This window comes from Xyrauchen texanus, chromosome 27 (assembly GCF_025860055.1).
Source record: "Xyrauchen texanus isolate HMW12.3.18 chromosome 27, RBS_HiC_50CHRs, whole genome shotgun sequence".
NCBI classification, from domain to species: Eukaryota; Metazoa; Chordata; class Actinopteri; order Cypriniformes; family Catostomidae; genus Xyrauchen; species Xyrauchen texanus.
The window spans coordinates 12,126,590-12,150,845 of record NC_068302.1 but is presented as its reverse complement, the minus strand read 5'-3'; the positions used below and the strand labels follow the sequence as shown (position 1 = coordinate 12,150,845).

The following is a 24,256-nucleotide window of genomic DNA, read 5'->3' as shown; positions in this document are numbered from 1 at the left end:
GTTATCAAATTGCTTGAAATTAGAGAGGGGGGTCATCTACAGGGAGAGATTGTAGCAGGTAGTTGAATTTTGGAATACAGTTCATATTAATAACATTAACCTTCCCAATCATAGATAAATATAATGAAGCCCACCGGCCCAGATCACTCGAAAACCTTTTTATTAAAGGGTCAAAATTAAATAACTAAATCACACAAATTTGCTGGGAATAAAATACCCAAATACTTAATGCCCTGTTTTGGCCACTGGAAGGTGCCCGGCTGAAAAGCCGATACTGGGCACGCTGTTAGAGACAAAGCTTTGGATTTAGACCAATTGAATCTGTATCCTGAGAAAAAAATCAGTATCTGAGAATGAATAATTCTGTGGAGGCAAGGCATAGATCTAGTAGAATAATAAAATATAATCTGCGTAAAGCAAAAGCTTATGCGCCACACCTCCTGCCACCACCCCAGGAAAATTATCCTCCTTTCTTAAAGCGGCTGCTAATGGTTCCAGGGCAAGACAGAACAATAATGGGGAAAGAGGGCATCCCTGCCGGGTGCCCCATCCAGAGTAAAATAATCTGAAATTAATCAATTTGTTTGTACCACTGGTACCGGGTGTCTATAAAGTAACTTAATCCAACCAATAAAAGTATTCCTGAACCTGTATAATTCCAAAATCTTAAAAAGATAATCACATTTATTTAGACTTTATTCATATCTTCATTCACTAGACCAGGGCTGCTAAAATTTGGAAAGGTCAGGGGGGCAAAGCTGGATCCCTGTACCTTCGAGGGCCGCACTCTTAATTTGTATTATATACACTGTGTGTGTGTGTGTATATATATATATATATATATATATATATATATATATATATAAATAATTATAAGTTAACATTTTTATAATAAGAATGTTGGAATGTTCGTTAATGGCATAGTTCATCTAAAGGTTAATTGTCTTCAGACTGAGTTTATTGAATTTGAGTGGCTACATTATGTTATCCAATCAGAGCAGTACTTTGTCATTTAGGTCTAAATATCATGTACTTTGACATTTTGGGGAGGAGCATATGCCAAAACCGAGCGTTTCAGACAGAGGGCCAAAAACAGGGTGGAAAATGATCATAGAGTACTAAATTGTAACTGTTTTGGTGCAAACATTCATAACATTATCAGTGGACCACAGGGAAGATAATAAAATAATAAAAAATAGCACTTCATGACCCCTTTAACTTGATAGGGATAACTCGTTATGATAGCTTTTGGGATAAAGACCAATTTCTTTTCTTGTGAGAAGTCTGCAAGTGAATATCTTCAGTTTTTACAGGCAATCTACTTCTCAAAATAGATAACAGAAGAGAAGCTAGCTATACATTTAAATAAATATGTTACCTACTGGAAAGTATGCTTTGAAAAGACAGCACACTAATTTGAATGTCTTAAATTTTAATATGAGTAACCCAACAGTCAGTTGACCTTATTCGGTCCTAAAACATTATAAACAGCCCCCTCTTGTGTTCAACACATGCATTACAACAGGGACTCAAGCAGGCAAGATTTGGTCCTTATTTGGAGTTTCTGTGTTTTCAGTACGTTTGTTATACAAATATACACTTTTTGTTCTTAACACAATTTTTTCTGTAAAGATTAATCTAATAACAATTTCAGGTATACATAAGAGATCATTTACAGAAAGAGAGAGAACACATAAAGATAAACATTCAATTTGAGACTTCATGCTGAGCTCAGTTGATTTGCAGTTTTGTGTGTGTGTGTGTATATTAGATATACAGTACTTTAGTTTTCTCATATGAAAAAGCACCTGCTGATATTATGGCACTGTTTTTCCTTGTTACAAAACAGTCACAAAATCCTTGCGCTAGGAGGAAGACCTGTTGAACGGTCTATGATGCAAGTGACTTTGGTGCAAAGTATTATATGTAGTGACGTTAAAGGGTACACGTTTTTTGTTCCATTCCATGATGAAGATGGTCTGTCCATAATCCATATCCCAACTCCAGACCTTCAGCTATAAACTGTACATTATTCCATAATGTCTTTTGTTAAAAAAGCCTCATGCTGGACTCTAAACAATGTATTGAGGCCCACAGATTAGTCATGATACTGGCCACCAGCACCCGTATCAGCTACAGAGCAAGTCTTTCTAACAAAAGAAAAGGAACAAACAATCTGCAGAACAACAGGATGTTAACAATCATGTTAATACAAAGGCCAAATACTAAAACGTAAATCATGATGCAGGTTTACAAAGGAAGTGACAACAGCATAGAAAAACAGCAGCTGTTTGACGTGATTATGTTTAGGCTCCAATGAACTCTAAATACAACCAAAAGCCAGAAAACTCCCAATTTGATTTCACAGAGTCTTTAAAATCCAGGTGCAGACCTAAGAGAGAAAGATAACTTGAAAACAAAGAACAAGACTAGCAGGGGAAAGGAACCAACGGCGGTTTGAGTGCTAGACATAGATCTGTCCATGCTGCGGGGATTGTGACACTCAGTTTGGACAAGACAGATTCATGATCAGGTTCAAAAATGAATTGTGTAATCTGATTAGTTAAACATATATTTCCATGAAGAAGTGGACTAAATGAAACAAAAGAAAAGAAAAATGAGTCAAACTGAAAGTGATCGAGAGGGAGTTGACAAAAGACTGATACTTCCTTTATTTAATATTCAAGCTATTTTTCAATCAAATAAAAATTATTGGTATAATAGCGGTGGTAAACAATAAAGTAGTAATCAAAGTGCAAAATGAGAGATGGACGATCTAAATCTAGTAAAAAAGTATTTGTGCTACCAAAAAACCCTGGAAATATTAATATGCAACTAAGTTAGCTCTTTTTTGTCTGTTTTTTTTTTTTTTTGCCTGAATAGACTCAAGAAAAAAACCATAAGAACATCTTAAGTCAGTGTTATGCAATGACATGCAAGTGCAGAGCAGACTTCTGTTTAATTCTGAGTAGATGTCAGAAAGCCACTGCTCTTTGTTGGATGGCAGATCAGGTTAGAGTATGGCACTGCAATGAAAAGGGATGCCTGGATTTGGAATAATACATTATCATATTTAGGGTACACAACTCAAAAATAACACATTTAAAACTGCCAAACCTAATCTGTGAAAAAACAAGTCTAATCAACAAATAACCCAGACAATCAACCACATATACGGCCAGAACCAAAATCAATCCACCCTATTATTAGAAAGCCTTTTTCTCAAGACGGTCCAAGATTGCCTGGATCTTTTGAACGGCCTCTTTACGAGCCTGTCGAACGACGTCCAGGCCGTTTGTCTCCACTGAGTCCAATTCCAGCAGCTCTTTTGTCAAAAGCTCCTCCAGGCATCGGTAGCTCTTATCCATCTTTTTCCCCACAAACTCGTCCACATCCTCCTGGAGGAGCTGGACTCTGGCCAGAACCTGCTGGACTCGAGCCAGGCTGGGATTATCGCTCAGCGGGGCAGGGGTGGACGAATCATAGCGGGAAGACGCTGGAGGTTGCTCACTCTGAGCTGGTTTGGGATCAGCACTCCCCTTGGATCCTCCACCTCCAGAGGGAGTGTTGTTGTAGATTTGAGGGGGAGCGCAGAATTGGGCAGGTTTGGGCAGGGTTTGATTTGAGGTGCTGGCACGTGGTTTGGGGCCTGTAGGCTGGTTTCGAGAGTGCACATGAGGTTGACCGTGATAAGGTGGATCCTAAGAGAGAGAAATATTTAGTGTTCATATTAGTAATAGATCAGTGTCATCAGATCACCGTTTTAATTAGGAAATCTTAAAAAAAAAAATAATAAAAAAAAATAAAACAATAATGGATTGGGTCTCTTTTAAAGAGATCAAAAGTGAAATATAATAACAAGATAAAAAATAAATAAATATGATAACATGATTGACATTTGCACTTCTAGAAAATATTTGCTCTGTTTTTGCTGTTTAAAACGCAGTCTTTTAAGGTTTAGTAATCGCACAAAGCCATACTGCAATTTTAATGTTAATTAAATCAATCATGTAGCATTAATAAATATCATACCGATGTCTCAGAAGTCAAAGTCTGCTGGTTTCAAAGCGCTTTGGATGGTTTCCCGCATCGTGTAGCCTGTAAGTAAGTGCCGTTTTCACAACTGTCATGTCCGTTTATGGATTTTTTTCCCACATTAAAATCAGAACGAGAAAGAATCCTAATTAAATATTCTTACGAGTGCCAAAGCGTCTATATATTGTTGTTATTATTATTTCTGGATTGTGCATTTGAATTCACAGAGTTCCATTCCATTTGTTGGGCTGCGTCCAGCTGTTTTTAATGCCTGAAAGCATTCTGTGTGAATGACCCCTTAATTGCTTTTATTAAACTGTATGCATGCATAATATATGAACAGGTCAGGAGCTTCAGTTAATGTTAACCAATATAGCATAATGTCAGGGTGACTGTGTGCCAGCTGAAGCTCAGTAGAAATTGGGCGATGCAGAAGGACAATGACCATAAGCAGCAAAGTAAATCCACTACATAATGGCTTCAAAAAATTAAAATCCATCTATTGGAGTGACCCAGTCAGAGCCCAGAGGGGGGGTGGGGGGGTGTCCTCAATTATTTGGACCGTGGCATGATTGTTGGTGCCAGACGGGCTGGTTTGAGTATTTCAGTAACTGCTGATCTCCTGGGATTTTCACAGACAATAGTCTCTACAATAAGTGGGATCAACACAATATTAGGCAGGTGGTTTTAATGTTGTGGCGGATATGCTGCATTTTAACTTGGAAATCCAATTGGGAAGTGTAATCTTTTTGAAAAACTGAAAGTCATGTTACTGGAATTAAGATTTTGGAATTAGCTGGTTTTCTGCATTAATTGCTCATAAAATGTGATCTCATCTTCATCAGTCACAAGTATATACAAACACAATGTGCTTAAGCTAACAACACATAAACAATTCTAATCTTTCATATCTTTACTAAACACATCCCATGAAACATTTACAGTGCTGTGGAAAAAGTATGTGAACCCTTGGATTTAATAACTTGTTGATCCTCTTTTGGCAGCAATAATCTCAACAAAACATTTCCGGTAGCTGAAATTAGACCTGCACGACGTTTAGATGGAATTTGGTCCATTCTCCTTTACAGAACTGCTTCAGCTCAACCATATTCTTTGGATGTCTGGTGTAAATGGCTTTCTTGAGGGTCATTCAACAGCATCTCTATTGGGTTAAGGTCTGGGCTCTGACTGGGTCACTCCAATAGATGGATTTTCATTTTATGAAGCCATTATGTAGTGGATTTACTTTGCTGCTTATGGTCATTGTCCTTCTGCATCGCCCAATTTCTACTGAGCTTCAGCTGGCACACAGTCACCCTGACATTATGCTATATTATATTTTCCCTCAAGCAGTGCAAGCCCTGAATCAGCAAAGCAACCCCAAATCCTGATGCTCCCTCCACCATACTTCACCATTGGTATGCTATTCACTTATTAGGCTATATTTAGTGCTGAGTGTTCTTCCCAACCAATTAAACCTTAGATTCATCAGTCCTCAAAACATTTTCCCAGCAGCGTTGTGAAATGTCAAGGTAGTCTTTGGCAACATTTGTGTGCGCACAAATGTTTTTTTTTTTGTAAAGCAGCGGTTTCCTTTGTGGTGTCCTGCCATGAACACCATGCCTGTTTAAAGTTTTCTGTATAGTAGACTCATTAAAAAGGTATTAACCACTTCCAATGATTTCTTCAAGTCTTCAGCTGTTTATTGTTATTTTTTTTTTTGGCACCTGAGACTCGTAGTGACGGATTAATTGACAGCTGCTGTCAGACTCTATGTTATTATTATTCCTCACACGGTCGCAAGACGACATGTACATGAATCTGGCGTGGTGAGCTGGAACCTGCTTATGTCAGCTGTCACCGCTTACGTCACGAAGTACCGCAACAGCCAATAGGAAAATTCAACTGCAGTAGCCACCATTCAACCTGAAGAGGGCAGCACTCAGACGTTTTTACACCATATATTGTAGAATTAAAACACTTTATACACAAATGTCAAAAAAATTACTTGAATCAATGACCAGTACTAATAAAGCCCCATGCTTACAGATCATTAACTAAAAAAAGTTGGTTTAGGGTTTAGTTACCCTTTCAATTCCTTTTTCACAGCACTGTAAATGTTTAATGGGATGTGTTCAATAAAGATATGAAAGATTATAATTGTTTGTGTGTTGTTAGCTTAAAGGTGCTGCCAGCGATTTCAACCAATCTACATCCACGAGGCTGAGCCGTTGGGATTAGCCACACCCCCTCTTTTAAAAACTCCAAAGATCCCAAAATGAGATTTATTGAGACCAGAAAATAGCGCCCTCAACTGACAACGGTTATGAACAACATGGCATAAAAATGCATTATGCCTCAATAATTCGCTGCAACTACAATACTATGAAAACCTACAAAATGATTGACAGACAGAAAGTGTCATAATCCGTGGACACATTTTTGTTTGCTGTTTGCAGAGTCTAGAGTTATCACAGAGACTGGTAAAATATCTCAGTGCACTTATTTCATTAATATCTTTCAGGGAGTAGGAAAATGTTTTGCATACTTTCCATGAAAAATAAATAAATAAATAACTTACAGAACCTTTAAGCCCACTGTGTTTGTCTATACTTGTGGCTTTGATGAGGATGAGATCACAGTGTATGACCAATTAATGCAGAAAACAAGCTAATTCCAAAGGGTTCACATACTTTTTCTTGCCACTGTATATGAAAGCAGTCTGATGTACAGTAAAGCCTTTTGATAGTGGGAGAATTAAGCTCCATTATGTAATCAGTTTTGGAGAGGGTTACAAGAGGTTAACACAGCACTCACTTCATGAAACCACTCTTGGAGCTCACTGTATCCATGCATGACACTGCGTCACTTTGTTTACATAGTATGTTTACATTTACTGTATAATGTACCATCCAAACATTTTATAATTTTGACAAACTATATATAATTTGAAAGGTCTAAGTGTTCATTGCCGATATTTGATCTCTGTTTAACGATTGGAACATTCCAGCAACAGTTATAAGCTTCTCTACTGTGTGTTTGCTAAAGTGTCAGGGAAATGTAAATCACACACTTTTCCTAACTAAGATAATTCAATCTTAGATGCCAACATGTTATAATTCATCATGTCATTTTTATGATCTACCATAGTATCAATTGTATTTTTTTTTCCAATAACTTTTCCTTGACTCCTGATAGAGATGAATGATAAACCTTGACAGAGATTAATGTCTTTGGACTCATGACCTTTTACCACTCGTACCAGTTGCTTGGAAACTACAAGAAGACATAAAGCTACCACGATATTCACAAAAGGACAGGGGGAGTTGCTCTCTCATATTTTGCTGATTACTTATTCCCCCCTTAATTCATATAATTAAATTGGCTTCTTAAAGTGGCCATTGAATTTTTTTTGAATGCAAGAAAAACCCTATAATTGTCCTTTTACACCCCTGACAAACAGTACATGTATAGTTCACCCAATATGAAAATCCTGTCATCATTTACTCACAGTTGTGTTATTCCAAACCCTGTGGACCACAAAAGATGTTCATTGAAAGATAATAAGTCAAATTGAAAATGTCAAAAATGTTTGGAGCAGAATTTTCATATTGGGTGAACTATCCATATAGGTTGCAGAGATTTTAAAAAAAATTTTAACGATTTCGATTTTAACATAACTATTGGCCAAGACAGATATTTAGCCACTTACCTTAGTTTGTAATCAGATCACTGTTTTGCTCAGGAATTGTGTTTTTAAAATGTACAAAATGGAACAAAAGCTTTTGTTCTAATAAGTAATTTCCATTGAACATGGATTGGATCTGTTGAAAGCGTTTGGATGGTTTTACTTCTTCATGTATATGTAAGTGCCGCTTTTACAAGTGTCACTTAACGATGGTTTTTCCTCATTAATGTGAGAACGAGAAAGAATAAAAATGAAATATTACATCTTCTTTGGAGTGCCAACCTTTCTACATTCAGTGGAGCCCTTCTACATCATTATTTCTGGATTGTGCATTTGAATTCCTAAAGTTTTTAAAAAGTGTGATAATTAATTATAAATGAACCATTATTTTTCATATCATCGTTTTCATACTTAAACTGATTAGCCGATGGTTTTATTTTTGGTCATTAATTGGCCGGCAGCTGATACATTGGTGCATCCCTACTATCCGTATAATAATACATTTTCGAAACATCGCAAATACCTTGTGTTCATATGGAGGCGGTGCAGGTCCTTGCCATGGCGGGGGGTGAGGCGGTCGCACATGGTTACCATAGTGAGGTGTCTGGGTATTGGACGGCCATTGCTGTTGGGGGGGTGCAGGCCCATACCCTCCAGGGTGGGACCAGGCCTCATGCTGGGGTCTTGAAAGCATGGGCTGCTGGTTGGGGTAGGAGGGGTTCGGAGGACACCCTTCTCCATAGTGTGGGTAAGATCCTGGAGGGTAGCCAGGAGCCTAACAGGAAAGACCAGATGTAATGTACTGTAATACTGCAGATTACACGTTAGATATGTATAAGTTAATTAATATCCTTTGTTTTTGTTTCAGTAAGACAATATGCAGTCAAGTTCAGAAGAACACTTCCTATGTAAACACTGCAAAGTTTGGGAAGTGACAACCGAATTTAAATGCAGGAGTGAATCCCCTAAATTATCATTCTGTGTGCACAGAAAACTGAGTCACTCCCAAAATTGCGATGATTGATATAGAAAAGAAGTAATAAACTTGATAGCGTCTCGCACCTGTGAACAAGAAACATGGATGAACCTGAATTTTTCTGGTGTGAACAGTTGTTGCAGTTGTCACTCCCCTAAATAACTAAACTCCGAAGAGGCAATCAGAAGAGGATTGGTAAATGTATTTAGCTACAGTGTGTACATAGAAAATGCTTATAACATTCTTTAACTTATAACGATCACATTTCATTACTAATAACTGTTAACATTAGGATTACTTTGAATGGGACAATGAAAGTATTTGTATGAGGCAAAATATTCAAGCATGTTATGCCCATATTTGATTCCATTTACCCCTTGACAGTGTGGCACAGGGTAGGGGGGAGGAGCTGCGACCCCTGCATTTTGATCAGGACAGGCCTGGTTGTGATACTGAGGTTGTCTTGAAGGAACCTGATCACTGCAGTAGAACGGATTGGAAGGATGTAGCATATTCGTGGAGTATTGCCCTGGATTGTACACCCCATTGGGATAGGCTGACATTGCCTGAAAAAGGCCACAGTAGAGTGGAGCGAGATACGTCTGTTATGCATTTAACTGACAGAGGGTGTTACATAAGACCAAGTGTTGGCAGTACCTGGGGATTATATGGCACTTGTCCGCTGACCTCTGTTCCAGCAGGGTAGGTATTGCCGTAGGGTACTGCCGCGTGCGTCTGGGGATACCAATAGTTTGAGTAACCAGGATACGCAGATTCCTGAAATAAAAATTGGACAAAGAGATGTGTAAAATTTTGTATGCGCATTATCAAATCACAAACCTGAATCGTCAGGATATCCACTGCAGAACAGCCCTCACTTACATCCTCCACCCCATGCATGTTTGCTTGTAATATTTTAGCTAATTTGAAAATGCTTTCACATTTCACTAAGTATAGTGTCCTATAGTTTAGTACTCTCAACACCATTTAACACATTTTACTAATGTTTAACCTTCAGAGACCCAGCGAAGCAGAAATGCAAACTGACTGTTATGATAAAATATTACACATAACATTAGCTGAGACTTTGAACTGTCTTACATAAACAGTTTTGGTTGGGCATAAATCGCATATTGAATGTTGCATCTTGCTAAAATCACTCAAAATTCACCTCAAAACAAAATATGCTTAAAAAAAATCTAGATTTTTAAAATCTGTGGCTTCCTAAAAACACTTTCAAAGAGAAAATACATAATCAATGTCAAAACGTAAATCTCTGCATGTTAAAGGAATATTCCGGGTTCAATAAAAGAATAGCTCAATCGACAGCATTTGTGACATGATTTTGATTACCACAAAAATGTATTTTAACTCATCCCTACTTTTTTTTTTAGTAAAATATTGAGGTTACAGTGAGGCACTTACAATGGAAGTGAATGGGGACAATATTTAGAGGGTTCAAAGCAGAATTTGAAGCTTATAATATTATAAAAGCACTAACATTAATTATTCTGTTAAAATGCATGTATTATTTAAACTGTAAAATTGTTTATATCATTTTTACAGTCGTTTTAGGGTTTGTTGACTTCGTCATGGCAACAAAGTTGTAAAATTGGCTACAACTTTACACAGAACAGTATGTGATTTTATCAAACTACAATCATGTTAACATCCATAACACCATCTTCCTGATGTAAATCAGGTTTACATCTTGTGGCTATATTTTTTTAAAAAGTGAGTATTTTAACGTTTATGGATTGACCCCATTCACTTTTATTGTAAGTGTCTCACTGTAACCCAGATTTTTACTTTTTTAAAGAAAAGGAGGGACGAGTCTAAATAAATTTTTGTGGCAATCAATATTATTTCACAAATGCTGTCAATTGAGCTAAACTTGTACTGAACTATATTCCTTTAAATCTTTTCCACTCCACAGATTAACACAAAAAAGTCTGCAGACTCAGTATGGGCCTAGTAATACTGAATACCACTGGTTACCAGAGTGATAACGGACACTTTCCATGATCAAATCTATTTAGAAGTTGCACAGAGACTCAAGAGTGCCTGAGATCCTGCTCTATCAACATTGTGTCCTTGAGCCAGATAACTCTGTCATACAGTTGATATTAGAAGTTTACATACATCTTAGCCAAATACTCCGTTTTTCACAATTCATGACATTTAATCGTAGAAAACATTCCCTGTCTTAGGTCAGATAGGATCACTACTTTATTTTAAGAATGTGAAATGTCTGAATAATAGTAGAAATAATTATTTTTCAGCTTGTATCTCTTTCATCACATTCCCAGTGGGTCAGAAGTTTACATACACTTTGTTAGTATTTGGTAGCATTTCCTTTAAATTGCTTAACTTGGTCAAACTGTTTGGGTAGCCTTCCACAAACTTCTCACAATAAGTTGCTGGAATTTTGGCCCATTCCTCCAGACAGAACTGGTGTAACAGAGTCAGGTTTGTAGGCCTCCTTGATCGCACATGCTTTTTCAGTTCTGCCATCAAATTTTCTATCAGATTGAGATCAGGGCTTTGTGATGGCCACTCCAATACCTTGACCTTGTTGTCCTTAAGCCATTTTGCCACAACTTTGTAGGTATGCTTGGGGTCATTGTCCATTTTACTATAACTACCTGGCTGATGTCTTGAGATGTTGCTTCCATGTATCCACATAATTTTCTCATGTTGCCATCTATTTTGTGAAGTGCACCAGTCCCTCCTGCAGCAACGCACACCCACAACATGCTGCTGCCACCCCAATGCTTCAAGGTTGAGATTGTGTTCTTCGGCTTGCAAGCCTCTCCCTTTATCCTCTACATATAACGATGGTCGTTATGGCCAAACAGTAAAATGTTTTGGTCGCATCAGATCAGAGGACATTTCTCCAAAAGTAAAATCTTTGTCCCCATGTGCACTTGCAAACTGTAATCTGGCTTTTTTATGGCAGTTTTGGAGCAGTGGCTTCTTCCTTGCTGAGCAGCCTTTCAGTTTATGCCAATATAGGGCTTGTTTTACTGTAGATATAGATACTTGTCTACATGTTTCCTCCACCATCTTCACAAGGTCCTTTGCTGTTTTTCTGGGATTGATTTGCACTTTTCGCACCAAACTACATTCATCTCTAGGAGACAGAATGAGTCTCCTTCCTGAGCAGTACGATGGCCGCGTGGTCCCATGTACTACTGTTTGTACAGATGAACGTGGTACCTTCAGGTGTTTGGAAATTGTGCCCAAGGATGAACCAGACTTGTGGAGGTCCACAATTTTTTTTTCTCTCTGAAGTCTTGGCTGATTTCTTTTGATTTACCCATGATGTCAAGTAAAGAGGCACTGAGTTTGAAGGTAGGCCTTAAATTACATCCACAGGTACACCTACAATTCAGTACACCTCCTATCAGAAGCTAATTGCCTAAAGGCTTGACATAATGTTCTGTAATTTTCCAAGCTGCTTAAAGGCAACTTGAACTTTTAACTTCATGTATTTATGCTTCTGACCCACTGAAATTGTGATATAGTCAATTAAAAATGAAACAATTTGTCTGTAAACAATTGTTGGAAAAGTTTACTCGTGTCATGCACAAAGCAGATATCCTAAATCACTTGCCAAAACTATATTTTGATAATATTAAATCTGTGGAGTGGTTAAAAAACGAGTTTTAATGACTAAAACCTATGTGTATGTAAACTTCTGACTTCAACTGTATGTCACATAATCGCTTATTAGTGATCCAATGACACGGTTCAACGGGTTCACGTGTCACATTCATGTTAAATTAGAGTTGGAGTTCTTCAATAATACTCCATCAATAAACAGCAGTCATACAGCGGTAGACAACAATACTGCCATGCAAACAGTCAGCGTGTGTTTACTATGAAAACTCGCGGGCCATACAGTTGAGTTAGCGACGTTTATCTTGTTGTTTTGCCGATTGAATAACTACTGTTCCAGCTATTATAGGCTATTCTTTCAGTATGTCCATAGACTCACCATGCCGTTGTTCCAGTTATTGTTTTCGGAGTTGTAGCTGGAAGGCCAGGATGATTTGGGCTCAGACTGCATTTGCTGATGCATGATCCACGCAGCCTCACCTCTGTCGCTGCCAACTGAATCGAAAGCCATTCGTGACTAAACCACCAACTCTTCGTTTCTTGAGTTCTCGTTCCCGCCTGTCAATCACAGTTCAATTTAGAATTAAAGAAATATTCTTTTCAAAACCCCTCTTTGATGATGACCTCTGCCACGTTTTCCATTATGCTGTAGTTTGAGCGCTTCAACTGGATATATTTCCCATTTTGTCTGGTTGACACGGAGCTCTCTGGCACGGCGCTGTCATTCCGCTCATCCCGTCCGTCGACGCGTCGTGATTGACAGCTCAACTGTCCAATAGCAGACGAGCAGAGGCTGTGACGCCATAATGACTTAACAGACGTGAAGTTACCTGTTCTGCCATTCTTTGCTTGTCAAAATATTTAATGTAACCAAATACATAGGTAAAGAGAGACATTGAAGGCATCGTTTAAAATATTTCAAAGCTATGTTTGACTGTGCCCCAGCACATCGCGTCCAGCGATAACGAGCGAGAGCTTAAAGGGTTAACCTGAACCGGAAACACTTTGTTCTGCGTTACGTCCTGTGGTTACATATTTGAAATGCTCCATGGCTCGATACTTTAAATTAAAAAACTCCCAAATGTGAGCAAAATGAATTACATGCCAGGGACTGCGAGCCTCATCGAGGATATTGATAGTAAGTTAACTACAATTTAATTCGGTTTAATGTATGTCAGTTCACAATAGTGGATTCACAGTTGGCGTTGTGTAATGATATTCGCTATTTAGGCATGTAAAAGTCACGTTGAAGGCACAGGTTTGAGAAAACAATTGCCACTTGGCTCTTGTCCGACAGGTTTATCTGGCCTAATGAGTCAACTAAAGCAGATCTTGATCTTTATCTTGAATAAGTGTGAAGTATGTGAGTGATGGCCTCAATGCAGGTGTTCGTGTCATCGCAAAAGACTTAATCTAGCCTTATCTCAAGTTCAACAGTATGCATGTGACTAACATTGCATTTTTTCCCTCCACTTTCCAGAAAAACACCTTGTTTTACTTCGTGATGGCAGAACGTTGATTGGGATCCTAAGAAGCATAGATCAGTTTGGTATGTATGAAGGGTTGGCATTGTAATTTTGCAAGCAGCCTTCCAGTGTACATGGCGGAGCCATTGATTAATTTATTTGTATAGTGTTTTTCACAATACATATTGGTCCAAAGCGGAACCACTAAGGCATTCTTCTATCTCTGTTTATAAACCAAAGCCATACCTCACAGCTGCTGCTCAATCACATTTTGAACACCGTGTTTTATATATTAGGAAATATCAGCTTCTCTAAAAGGGATGGTTCACCCACAAATTACACTTCTCATCATGTACTCGCCCTCACAAAATCCCAGATGTGTATGACTTTCTTCAGCAGAACAAAAACAAAGATTTTTAGAAGAATATTTCAGCTCTAGGTCCTTACAATGCAAGTGAATGGTGGCCAGAACTTTAAAGCTCCAAGAAGCAGCTAAATACAGCATAAAAGTAATCCATAAGACTCCAGTGGTTAAATCCATGTCTTCAGAAGCCATATGATATGTGTGGGTGAGAAACAGGTAAACATTTCAGTCCTTTTTTTACTATAAATCTCCACTTTCGTTTTCATCATCTTGTTTTTGGCGATTCACATTCTTCATGCATATCAGGGCAGGAAGGAGAATTTATAGGAAAAAAGGACTGAAATATTGATCTGTTTGTCACCCACACATATCATATGGCTTCTGAAGACATGGATTTAAACACTGTAGTCATATGGATTACCTTAATCCTGCGTTTAACTGCTTTTTTGCACTTCATAGTTCTGACCACCATTCACTTTCATTGTATGGACCTACAGAGCTGAAATATTCTTCTGAAAATCTTTGCTTGTGTTCAGCAGAAGAAAAAGTCATACGCATCTGGGATGGCATGAGACTGATTAAATTATGAGAGAATTTTATTTTTGAGTGAACTATCACTTTAAATTGATGAAATACAATAACTTCAGACCTATCAATCTATATTGGCTTAAAAGTATTTTACCTGATTTTTTAACTTTATTGCAAAATTACCATTACATTTAACAATGAACCTGTTACATTATTTCTCCACAGCTAATTTAGTTTTGCATCAAACGGTTGAACGTATCCATGTTGGTAAGAAATTCGGTGACATACCTCGCGGGATATTCGTGGTCAGAGGAGAAAATGTTGTCTTGCTTGGTGAAGTAGTAAGTACAGGTGGTCAATATTCTGTTTGGGATGATTTTTTGACATTGTGTAATATTTGTAAGGCATGTGGCGAATGATGAGAAGACAGAACGTCATAAGGAAACAAATACTCCGCTGAAACCTTCCTACCACTCAAGTTTAACCTTGTGCTGTTTCTCCTTTTAGGATCTGGATAAAGAATGCGATCAAATCCTCCAGAGAGTTTCCATTGAGGAAATTCTTGAGGAACAGCGGACCGAACAGCAAGCCAAGCAAGAGTCAGAGAGACTGAAGCTACAGGCGGTGAAAGAGCGAGGGTTGTCAATCCCTAAAGCTGACACATTAGATGATTTCTGAAACAATTTCAAGTTTAGGATTTCGATTTTTGGTTTTATTCAGTGGTTATGTTTGGTATGAGACAATCTAGCTTTAAAATTATGCTATGATTGTTTAATAGAGGAAAGACGAGAGACATTTTTGTTTTACTAGTTGCTCTAATGGCAGAATTTTGAGAATTGACCACCATCTACATATTTGTAATGCCGATACCATAGTGAAGTGGATGATGGCCCAAACTGAAGCACTTGGCCTGTTGGCTTTTAGTTTAAAATGAGTAAAACCGTGATATAATATACAAGAATGGTTTATTTCAGTGTTAACTATGTTCAAGATATGACGCTATGGTTATTAAGTTGGTAATATTATGTGAAGCTCATGAAACGACACTGAAAATATTTTTGTTCTATTAAACCTATTTTATATTGATGCAGATATTTGTACTTTAATTTACATAGTTCATTGCCTCTCAGAAACTTCATATATCAAACAGAATTTAATGTACAACTTTGATGTATTTTATGATGAGTATTTCAGAAGTTCTCTTAGAAACCAATCAGCACAGAGGGCACATTAAATATTTACTAACCAATTAGTATGTTTTTCCCCTATAGATGTAGAATTAACTGTATTGCCATAGACTTCCTTGATATATAGAAGTTTTGTATGTGCCTGAGTGCCTTACTGCCCAGATTCAAAGCCTTTCGTGTTAAACATGTCCTTGCATCAATTGGTAGCTAGGGGGTGATTTTGTATTTGCTTAGTTTTGAGGCAATCGTTATTAGAGAGGAGGGCATTAGAATCTACACTTGTGTTAGACATTATGTTTGACAAAAGTTACAGAGAACAAATTTGACTAAACTGCAAATGCATTATTTTAGCTTCCTTAAGTTAAAGGTTGAGCTTAATGGTAACTCTAGAGGTGTTGATGTTTATATGACGCTAAAAAAATCTTTCCTTGTCAGCTGTGTTTTTATTTTTATAAATACCTCAAAAGAAGAGCAATATTACTACAGTAATACACTAAATTAATTTGATTATAAAAGTTTACCTTATTTATTGTAAAAAACAAACAGGTGATTATCACTCATAAATAATTTAATCCTAATGAGCAGGTGCTTTTTTATCATCATGAATAGTGATACTTATATCATGATAATAGATCTGTCTGAAATACAGTTGCTAAAATACTATTTTCAGTTTGTTTCAGTGTTCTTTGGTCCAGAGCAGTTTTATTTTTATATTATATTTATATAGTAGTTGGCCTACTGTGTGTGCATTTTGTTATGTTATAACACTTTCCCATATCCCTTAATATATATAAGAACTATAAGAAAGCAGTTCGTAAGTTTATTTCCTCAAAAAAAAGTGTAAAACTGTGGCTCAATTGCGCTTACCAAAATTGCTGTTTGTTTTGTAGCAGCCCAACTAGACACAGCAACATCGGCTCGACCGATGCCATGAGTTTGGGGTTGGATAATTTATTTTTTCTTGACTAGTGCCAGATGGAGGGTGTATTTGAAAAGCTGTTGGAACAGCATTTATTTTTTCAATGCCGTTTGGTGACGCAGAAATTAAACACTTCAGCTTTAATGCCGGTGGCCAAAACAGCTTTGGTTTTGGTAAAATGTTATTGGTCAGTGAATTTCATTGCTGGGCGAGTAAAACAATAATAATAATAAAAAAAACCTGTTCCAAATCTTGCTTTGTCAAATGTTCGCGACCATTGTGCAAATCTCCATTGGAATATATTGTTTCTACTTAAAATTTTTATCGCAGTTTGAAATTGCGTCATAAATTCGCCTTTAGTATGAAAAGGCCTTAAAGGAATAGTTCACCCAAAAAGGAAAATTCTCTCATAATTTCTCACCCTCATGCCATCCCAGATGTGTGTGAAGAATATCTCCACTCTGTAGGTTCATATGATGCAGATGAATGGTGAAGAAATCTTTGAAGCTCCAAAAAGCACATAAACACAGCAAACAAATTATTAATAAGACTACTGTGTCTACAGTGGTTTCCATGTCTTTTTTTAAGTGATCCAATAGTGGGTGGGAACAGGCCAAAATGTACCTCCTTTTTCACTATAAATCTTACCAATGCAGTCCAGTTATGATCATGATTTCAAGCTCGGTTTTACTTCCTAATGCTTGACGCATGCGCAGAGCGCTAGATGGCGCTAAGAAGTGTAATCAAGCTTGAAATCATGATCACCAAAGGAGAATGCAGGTGTCTCGATTTATAGTGAAAAAGGAGTTACAAATTTTGGTCTGTTTACACTCTGTTGTTTTCATTAAAATTGCCGTTTAGGCCCTGTGTGTGTGAAAGAAAGATAAAAACAGGCTGGTCATATTAAACATTTTTATTTCTGGACATTCAAAGCAATTATATTGTTATATAAAGTTGTAAAAAGTTATAAATGCCATGTAAATATGTTTTCTTGAGTGTGGATTTGTAATGGTCACAAGTTCAACTAAAAAGTAACTGTAATTCGCCTTCTATGCAACTTATTTGCCTTGACTTTCATTCCGAGTGAATGAGCTGGAGCGGCTTGAGTGCACTGCTATCAAATAGCCTTTGACAGCCATGCATGCTTGTTCTTCAAGGCCCGTGCGTCACAGCTGCATTTAAACACGCCCCTTCCAAACGCTTGTTGAATAGAATGACAAGGAAACATGCCAACCGCTGAAGACGAATCTCATCGTTATAACCGCGCGCAGGCTCATTCTTTCGCGTTATTATGCCGTTTAAGCGCCACTCCATCGCGGTGCATGCTGTGAATTTGAAAGGAGCCACGGGGAAAGCCGCTTGGGTGCGAGCCAAAAATTACAACTGAAAGAAGAAACCCAACCCTGCTTCGATTACGCACCGAGAGAGGGAGCACGCTGAATGTGACAGCCTGTATCAGGGGCACTTCAACAACTCATCTGCGAGGCTGAGATCGACCGTGTACGCTACTTTATCCGTGTTCTGGTTTGTGCACCCTCAAAGGATGTAGACGTCGGCCTGCTATACTTCGCTTTGGCATGCTCGCTTTAACGAGACTTGTCGCCAGTGGTTCAACAACGCGTTTTTGAACAGGCAATGCATTCCCTACGTGTTTTGTGGCGCAAACTACGAAAACCATGCGCTTTTCTCAGTGATTCGTCCTCTTGCGTAGGTATACGTGTGTTAGTAGTTGAAAATGCCTAGGTTTTGATACATAATTTTTTTTTACGTACGGAAAATATCAAATTCGTCTGGGAGGAGCAACTCTGTCTACACTTCGGCTTCCACGACAATATCCTAGTGGGTTTTTGATGGAGCTGGAGAACATTGTTGCAAACACGGTACTCCTGAAGGCCAGAGAGGGTAAGTGAGGAAAATTAAGACATTGTAATTTGGATCATGTGTTTTGTTTAATCGTATGAAATTCGCTAGCACGCGCGCCGATTTTACAGCAGGAAAAGGCATGAAACCGCTGCTCGCTCGTGCACCTCTCGTGATGATGTAATCGCAGCACTCCAACGAGTGATGAACAGATGCTGTGTGAACATTTTCTCAAGCACCACCTGTATGTAACAGTGTTTCCAGCATCTCCAGCGGTTCTTTCCTCTGCTGGCGTCATATTTCTGTATCGTTTGACAGTTCACCCTAAACACGCCAGAAAACATCAGCCTCCTACATCCGCTCTGAAAAGCGAGTCGTGAATAAAAAAACGACTTGTTCTAACGAACCGACACGCTATTTCACGTTATAAACACAGAGCATCCACATACTTGTTGATTTAATGCATTTCAGATTTTCTGACTGAGGTACATGACGTGAACAATGTAAGGAAATGGCAGATATGTTACAGATGGGCACCGCTACGCTGCCTAGCTTTAAACGATTTACCGCAGACACACACAATTAGCAAATATAAATGAGGTAGGACCGCTATTAGTTGGAAAGCAGATCAGCAGTCCATAAAACGTTGTGAAAAAAGATTGTCTTCGTTGCCGCGAAAACCACAGTAACCGCTACTTCCTTAACTAGTCTTTTGATGAAAGGCCTCGTCATACGAGGGTTATTCCGCTATACTAAAGTTTCGTTTGCTGAAGTTGTGGTGATTTAGACATATATGGTAACAACTTCAGCCAAATTCAACATAGAACCACAGTTCAGGAAAAGAGGGATTTTAAAGGGATAGTTCACCCAAAAAGTGAAAATTCTCTCATCATTTACTCACCCTCATGCTATCCCAGATGTATACAACTTTCTTTCTTCTGCTGAACACAAATGAAGATGTTTAGAAGAATACCTCAACTCTGTAGGTCCATACAATGCAAGTGAATGGTGACTAGAACTTTGAAGCTCCATGAAGCACATAAATGCAGCATAAAAGTAACCCATAAAGCTCCATTGGTTTAATCCATGACTTATGAAGCGATCTAATTGATTTAGGGTGAGAACAGACTAAAATATAACTCCTTTTTCACTATGGCTGTGTCTCGTTTTGAAGGCTGTGTGCTCCGGAGGTCGCATTTGTTGGCGGTATATGTCATAGGGACTGTCTTGTTTCAGAAAAGCGGGACATTAGGACTCTCCGAATGCAGCCTTCGAATGTGACCTTTCACTGGAATTCGGAGGATGCAAAAGGTGTAGGCCTATCCTTCTTTGGCACTCACAACCCATAATCTCAATCTCAAGCTGAGGACGCTCAGTAAACCACTGCCTACAGAGAACATGTACTACCTATCTACAGCCTTCATAATTCGACACACCATACAAACCTTGACATCTGCAGTCTCCTTGGCGATTGTGATTTCAAGCTGTTACACTTCCAGCACTAGGAAGTGTAGTCAAGCTTAAAATCATGATCGTGCCTAGAGACTGCAATGGCTGTACAGCGGAAAAGGAGTTATGTTTTGGTCTATTCTCACCCAAAATCTATTAGATCTCTGAAGTAGTCATGGATTGAACCACTGGAGTCTTATGGATTTTATGCTGCATTTATGTGTTTTTTTTTTTTTTAGCTTCACTGTTTTGGTCACCATTTACTTGTATTTTATGGACCTACATAGCTGAGATATTCTTCTAAAAATCTTCATTTGTGTTCTGCAGATGAAAGAAATTAATAAACATCTTGTTTGGCATGAGGGTGAGCAAATGATGAGAGAATTTTCATTTTTGGGTGAACTATCCCTCTTACATGTGTTGTCTCTTTGTATGACATAGCATGGGATCAATACATAATGGACGACCTCCCAGATTAAATAGCTAATATACAAGAAATTAACATATTTAAATTCACACTTTTCCCTCTAAGAAGCAATTTAGAAATGGTTAGCCATAATACTCTTGTCAGAGCAAAACTGCTCTATTCCCCCAAGTGTGCATCATGGAAAATTATAATGGAATCCTGATGAGTCTTGAGAAGGAAAAGCAAGGATGAGGGATTTATTTTGTTCTTGCAGTATTTTATCTTATAGTTTGTTTGGAAATAATGAGGCTCTCAATATCCAGTAACGTCAGCAATTCATTTGGACCATCCACATTCCCAGTATTGATACAGTGAGATAGTTGTACCATGATTCTTTTGTTTTAATTTCAAGGAGCCAACCTATACATCATGTTCTTTTCAAAAAGAACATGATGATACTTATAAATAAAATTCCATTTACGATTCACACATCTCACTGTGAAAGTGAACCTCTTGTGATCTTACAATCCAATGAGTCATTCAGCTTTTGTTTATTGTTGTGATTTTATTCTCCAAATACATCTCAACATGCCTTTAGAACTCAAGTTATGACATTGTTCAACTTTAAGTACAAAATGTGGAGGCAGTGAACCTTGTTAGCCACAAAACATTTTGCACAATTTGGGCCTTTTAATAACCCAAATTCTCCTGTGGTCTGGAGGCACAGGGCTGTAAATTCAGTACTTGTGCTCTTTGTTGCCCAGAGTTTACCATAAATTATCAGGTTTTGACAAGCATACGATTTACAGTGTACCGCACTATGCTGTGGAGCAGAGAGTGTTGGGCTAGGCCAGGGATGTTCCTGGTCATGTATATAAGTGAAATATACACTAATGGTAAAGAGAACTGAATTTGAAATTGAATTACATTTGTAATTAATTTAAAGGAATATTCCAAGTAAGGCGCAATCGACAGCATTTGTGGCATTATATTTATTATGACAAAAATAAATGTCCACTTGTTCCTCATTTTCTTAAAATAATAAGCACAAATCTGGGTTGCAGTGAGGCACTTACAATGGAAGTAAAATTGTGACAACTAAACAGAAATATGTATAAACTACCATTTAAAATGCAATATAATTTTGTTTTGTGTGAAATTGAGAAAATAATAATAATAATAAAAAACTCTTATTTACCACTAGATTTAAAGCAATTTTATGTTCATTATTTACTATTATTTGTGTGATATATCGGCATCAGCCATTAAAAAAAAACATATCACTTTTTTAAAAGAAAAGGAGGGATGATAATAATATTTGGAAATGTTGATTGTGGTTACTTAATTTGTATTGAATTTCGGAACATTCCTTTAAGAGATTAGCTTTATTTAACTTAAGGCATTGAAACTTGAAAATCAAAGGACAACTTGCGTCACAGGGTGTTTTTTTGTATGTACAGGAATGTGGGTGAGTGTACTATATTGTAGTTTACTAGTTGAGGGGACATGATAAAAGCCATTAAAAAAAACATGTCATGCTACCGCTATAATTCAAGATAAAATACTTGTGCGTGCATGCATGCACAGAGGGCATCAGGAAATGTGGCATTTAAAAGTAGTCTTGTGTTTATTTTTTTGTGCTGGCCTCGTGTATGTGTGAGTGTGTGAGCGATAGCACTTTTTCACTGTGGGTTTGCTCTATGTCCTCAGACTGTGTTACTCTATGTCCATGTGTGTGACTGCAAGCCATTTGTTTATCATGCCGCATTTGGAGAAGAAATTGAGGCACAAGGCATGCGTCCAAATGTTCGACTAGCAGCAGATAACAGGAAAAGCCGAGTTTACAGGCCACACAGTCTGTTTACATGGCTGAAGCCACGCTTCCGAAATCATTAGAGAAGCTGGCTGGAGCCAGGCAGCCTAAACTAAATAGAAAACCCATCTTTGTCTGCTATTACATTTTGCTTTGCTATTATGTAGAAAATATATTCAGCCGGAAACATCATGTTGACATGGAAAGGGTAGAACCTGATGTGTAGTGCAAATCTGTGACATTTATGCAGTTTGTAATTTATTTCATAGCAATAGTACTGACTTTTAGGGTTCTTTTATCATGCTCAGTCTTTCTATACTGCTGAATGCAAGGAATCTATTGTATGTGTTTTTCCTTTAAAGGAATATTCTGGTTTTCAAACATGTTAAGCTCTATCGACAGCATTTGTGGCATAATATCGATTACCACAAAAATTAATTTGGATTTGCCCCTCCTTTAATTTAAAAAACAAAATTCGTGGTTATAGTGAGGCACTTCCAATAAAAGTGAATGGGCCGAATATTCCTTTTAAGAGAGGTGTGTGCACTGCACTAGTCTGTTGTATGTACTGTTTATCCATTACATTTTTCTGTTTTGTTACTAACTAATTGAAAGAGTGGTATGCGCCTGAATTAACGTGGCATTATAACACTTTACATCCATCCACCACTAGTGACATCACTTCCTACTGTAAGCTTCTGTATTGATTGCAATAACTGGCATTGAGTACAGTAGAATCACTCTGTGGACCCAACATTACATTATGTCCTAAAACACATAAATTATGCAGTTCTACAAGCCTGGTAAATATCCACAAATGTTACCTGCACTGAGAATTGTTTGGATTTATGAGGGACACTTGGTAATTTTCAGGCCCAGATGAAATCTGGCTCTATTTTAATATTTACTTAACTGATTTTGGGAGGAAGTCTGCAGAATTGTGCATTTTCATTGGATTTAAATTGATTTACACAAGGCAAAAAAAAAAATGTAAATGGAGCTGAGAGTACAACACTCTCAGTGATGCCTGATAGCAAAATCAAATTAGTAAGGGACCATGTACAGTCAGCTGGTCATTATTCAGAAATATTTGACAACTGAATGCCCAGATGGACTAATCAAAATCAAGGATTCCGAGAGCTGTATAATATGCAAAAATATCTAATAAAAGAACATTCAAGGGGTGGAAGACATGTACAATTTTGTTAATTGTGGTCGTTTCAATTTAATTATGCAGAAATGCTGTGTCCGTTCTGGGTCTGCTCATTGCAGTAGGAGAGCAGAATTATCAAGGTGACACAAGAAAACTTTTCAGCCTCAATTCATTTAATGTGAAATGAAGCCTCAAAAATATGTGATAATGCTGTCATAATCACAGGCAGATAGGACATACAAAGTGGTCTCTTTGCCCAGTGTCAGCCCAGTGAAGAATTGAATGCATTCTGATTTAGAGGTGGAATACAAAATACTGTATGTCAAACCCCTTTTAAAAGATATTCATAGGGAAGAAGTTGAGGTTAGGGGTAAAGTTTTCCCACTGCTGTTTATGTTGGGGTTTGTTCCTAACCTGTATGACTTACTGACTTCCATGGAACACAAAAGGAGATATTTACAGAATCTGTTGCTGCTTTTGTCATACAATAAAGTTATCCGTCAACTGCTTGTGATGATGTATATAATTTGCATCTTTGCAGGCTCTAGATCGCAAGTATTATGGTATAATACATTTCTCATACCTGCTTGTCTCCAAATAAATCACCTCCAGAGAGCACCTCACATGCTTCACATCTCTTCCAATACATCCACGGGCTTGTGGCAGACAAATGCTCACATGAATCACATCTTTGCACATTCAATTAGGGATGTGCATGAGTAATTGACTAATCGAGTACTCATTCTGCGGCAGCTATTCGACTATTAAAAACACTAAACGAATAGCGCAAA

General features: G+C 37.8%; 3 protein-coding genes across 4 annotated transcripts in view; 2 read left to right on the top strand and 1 right to left on the bottom strand.

Moving 5' to 3' along the window:
* Positions 1 to 1,421: 1,421 nt before the first annotated feature.
* On the bottom strand, positions 1,422 to 13,047 carry LOC127621386 (BAG family molecular chaperone regulator 4-like). Its single transcript, XM_052094955.1, has 5 exons — positions 12,700 to 13,047; positions 9,357 to 9,476; positions 9,074 to 9,265; positions 8,247 to 8,498; positions 1,422 to 3,701 (listed from the first exon to the last, which is right to left on the bottom strand). The coding sequence occupies exons 1-5, from the start codon at positions 12,829 to 12,831 to the stop codon at positions 3,207 to 3,209; spliced, it is 1,191 nt and encodes a 396-aa protein (XP_051950915.1). The 5' UTR covers positions 12,832 to 13,047; the 3' UTR covers positions 1,422 to 3,206.
* A 237-nt stretch (positions 13,048 to 13,284) lies between these two features.
* On the top strand, positions 13,285 to 16,893 carry LOC127621387 (U6 snRNA-associated Sm-like protein LSm1). Its single transcript, XM_052094956.1, has 4 exons — positions 13,285 to 13,458; positions 13,801 to 13,869; positions 14,904 to 15,019; positions 15,186 to 16,893. Exons 1-4 carry the CDS (start codon positions 13,413 to 13,415, stop codon positions 15,354 to 15,356), a joined length of 402 nt encoding a protein of 133 aa, XP_051950916.1. The 5' UTR covers positions 13,285 to 13,412; the 3' UTR covers positions 15,357 to 16,893.
* A 1,095-nt stretch (positions 16,894 to 17,988) lies between these two features.
* LOC127620824 (G protein-coupled receptor kinase 5-like) overlaps positions 17,989 to 24,256 on the top strand; it is an 83,130-nt gene continuing 76,862 nt past the window's right edge. For both annotated transcript variants that reach the window (XM_052094080.1, XM_052094079.1), the window contains exon 1: positions 17,989 to 18,686. In XM_052094080.1, coding sequence (XP_051950040.1) covers positions 18,635 to 18,686 — 52 coding nt within the window. In that variant the 5' untranslated portion in view covers positions 17,989 to 18,634. The remainder of the gene's footprint in view (positions 18,687 to 24,256) is intronic.

What these genes read in the sequence shown, in the direction of transcription:
- LOC127621386 (XM_052094955.1), bottom strand. Translation starts at nt 12,831, where the DNA reads ATGGCTTTCGATTCAGTTGGCAGCGACAGAGGTGAGGCTGCGTGGATC. An exon ending in ATAACTGGAACAACGGCATG is followed by an intron (nt 9,477 to 12,699) that starts GTGAGTCTATGG and finishes TTTTTATTTCAG; the next exon opens with GAATCTGCGTATCCTGGTTA. An exon ending in CTGTGCCACACTGTCAAGGG is followed by an intron (nt 8,499 to 9,073) that starts GTAAATGGAATC and finishes CTTTCCTGTTAG; the next exon opens with GCTCCTGGCTACCCTCCAGG.
- LOC127621387 (XM_052094956.1), top strand. Translation starts at nt 13,413, where the DNA reads ATGAATTACATGCCAGGGACTGCGAGCCTCATCGAGGATATTGATA. An exon ending in CCTCATCGAGGATATTGATA is followed by an intron (nt 13,459 to 13,800) that starts GTAAGTTAACTA and finishes TCCACTTTCCAG; the next exon opens with AAAAACACCTTGTTTTACTT. An exon ending in AAGAAGCATAGATCAGTTTG is followed by an intron (nt 13,870 to 14,903) that starts GTATGTATGAAG and finishes ATTTCTCCACAG; the next exon opens with CTAATTTAGTTTTGCATCAA.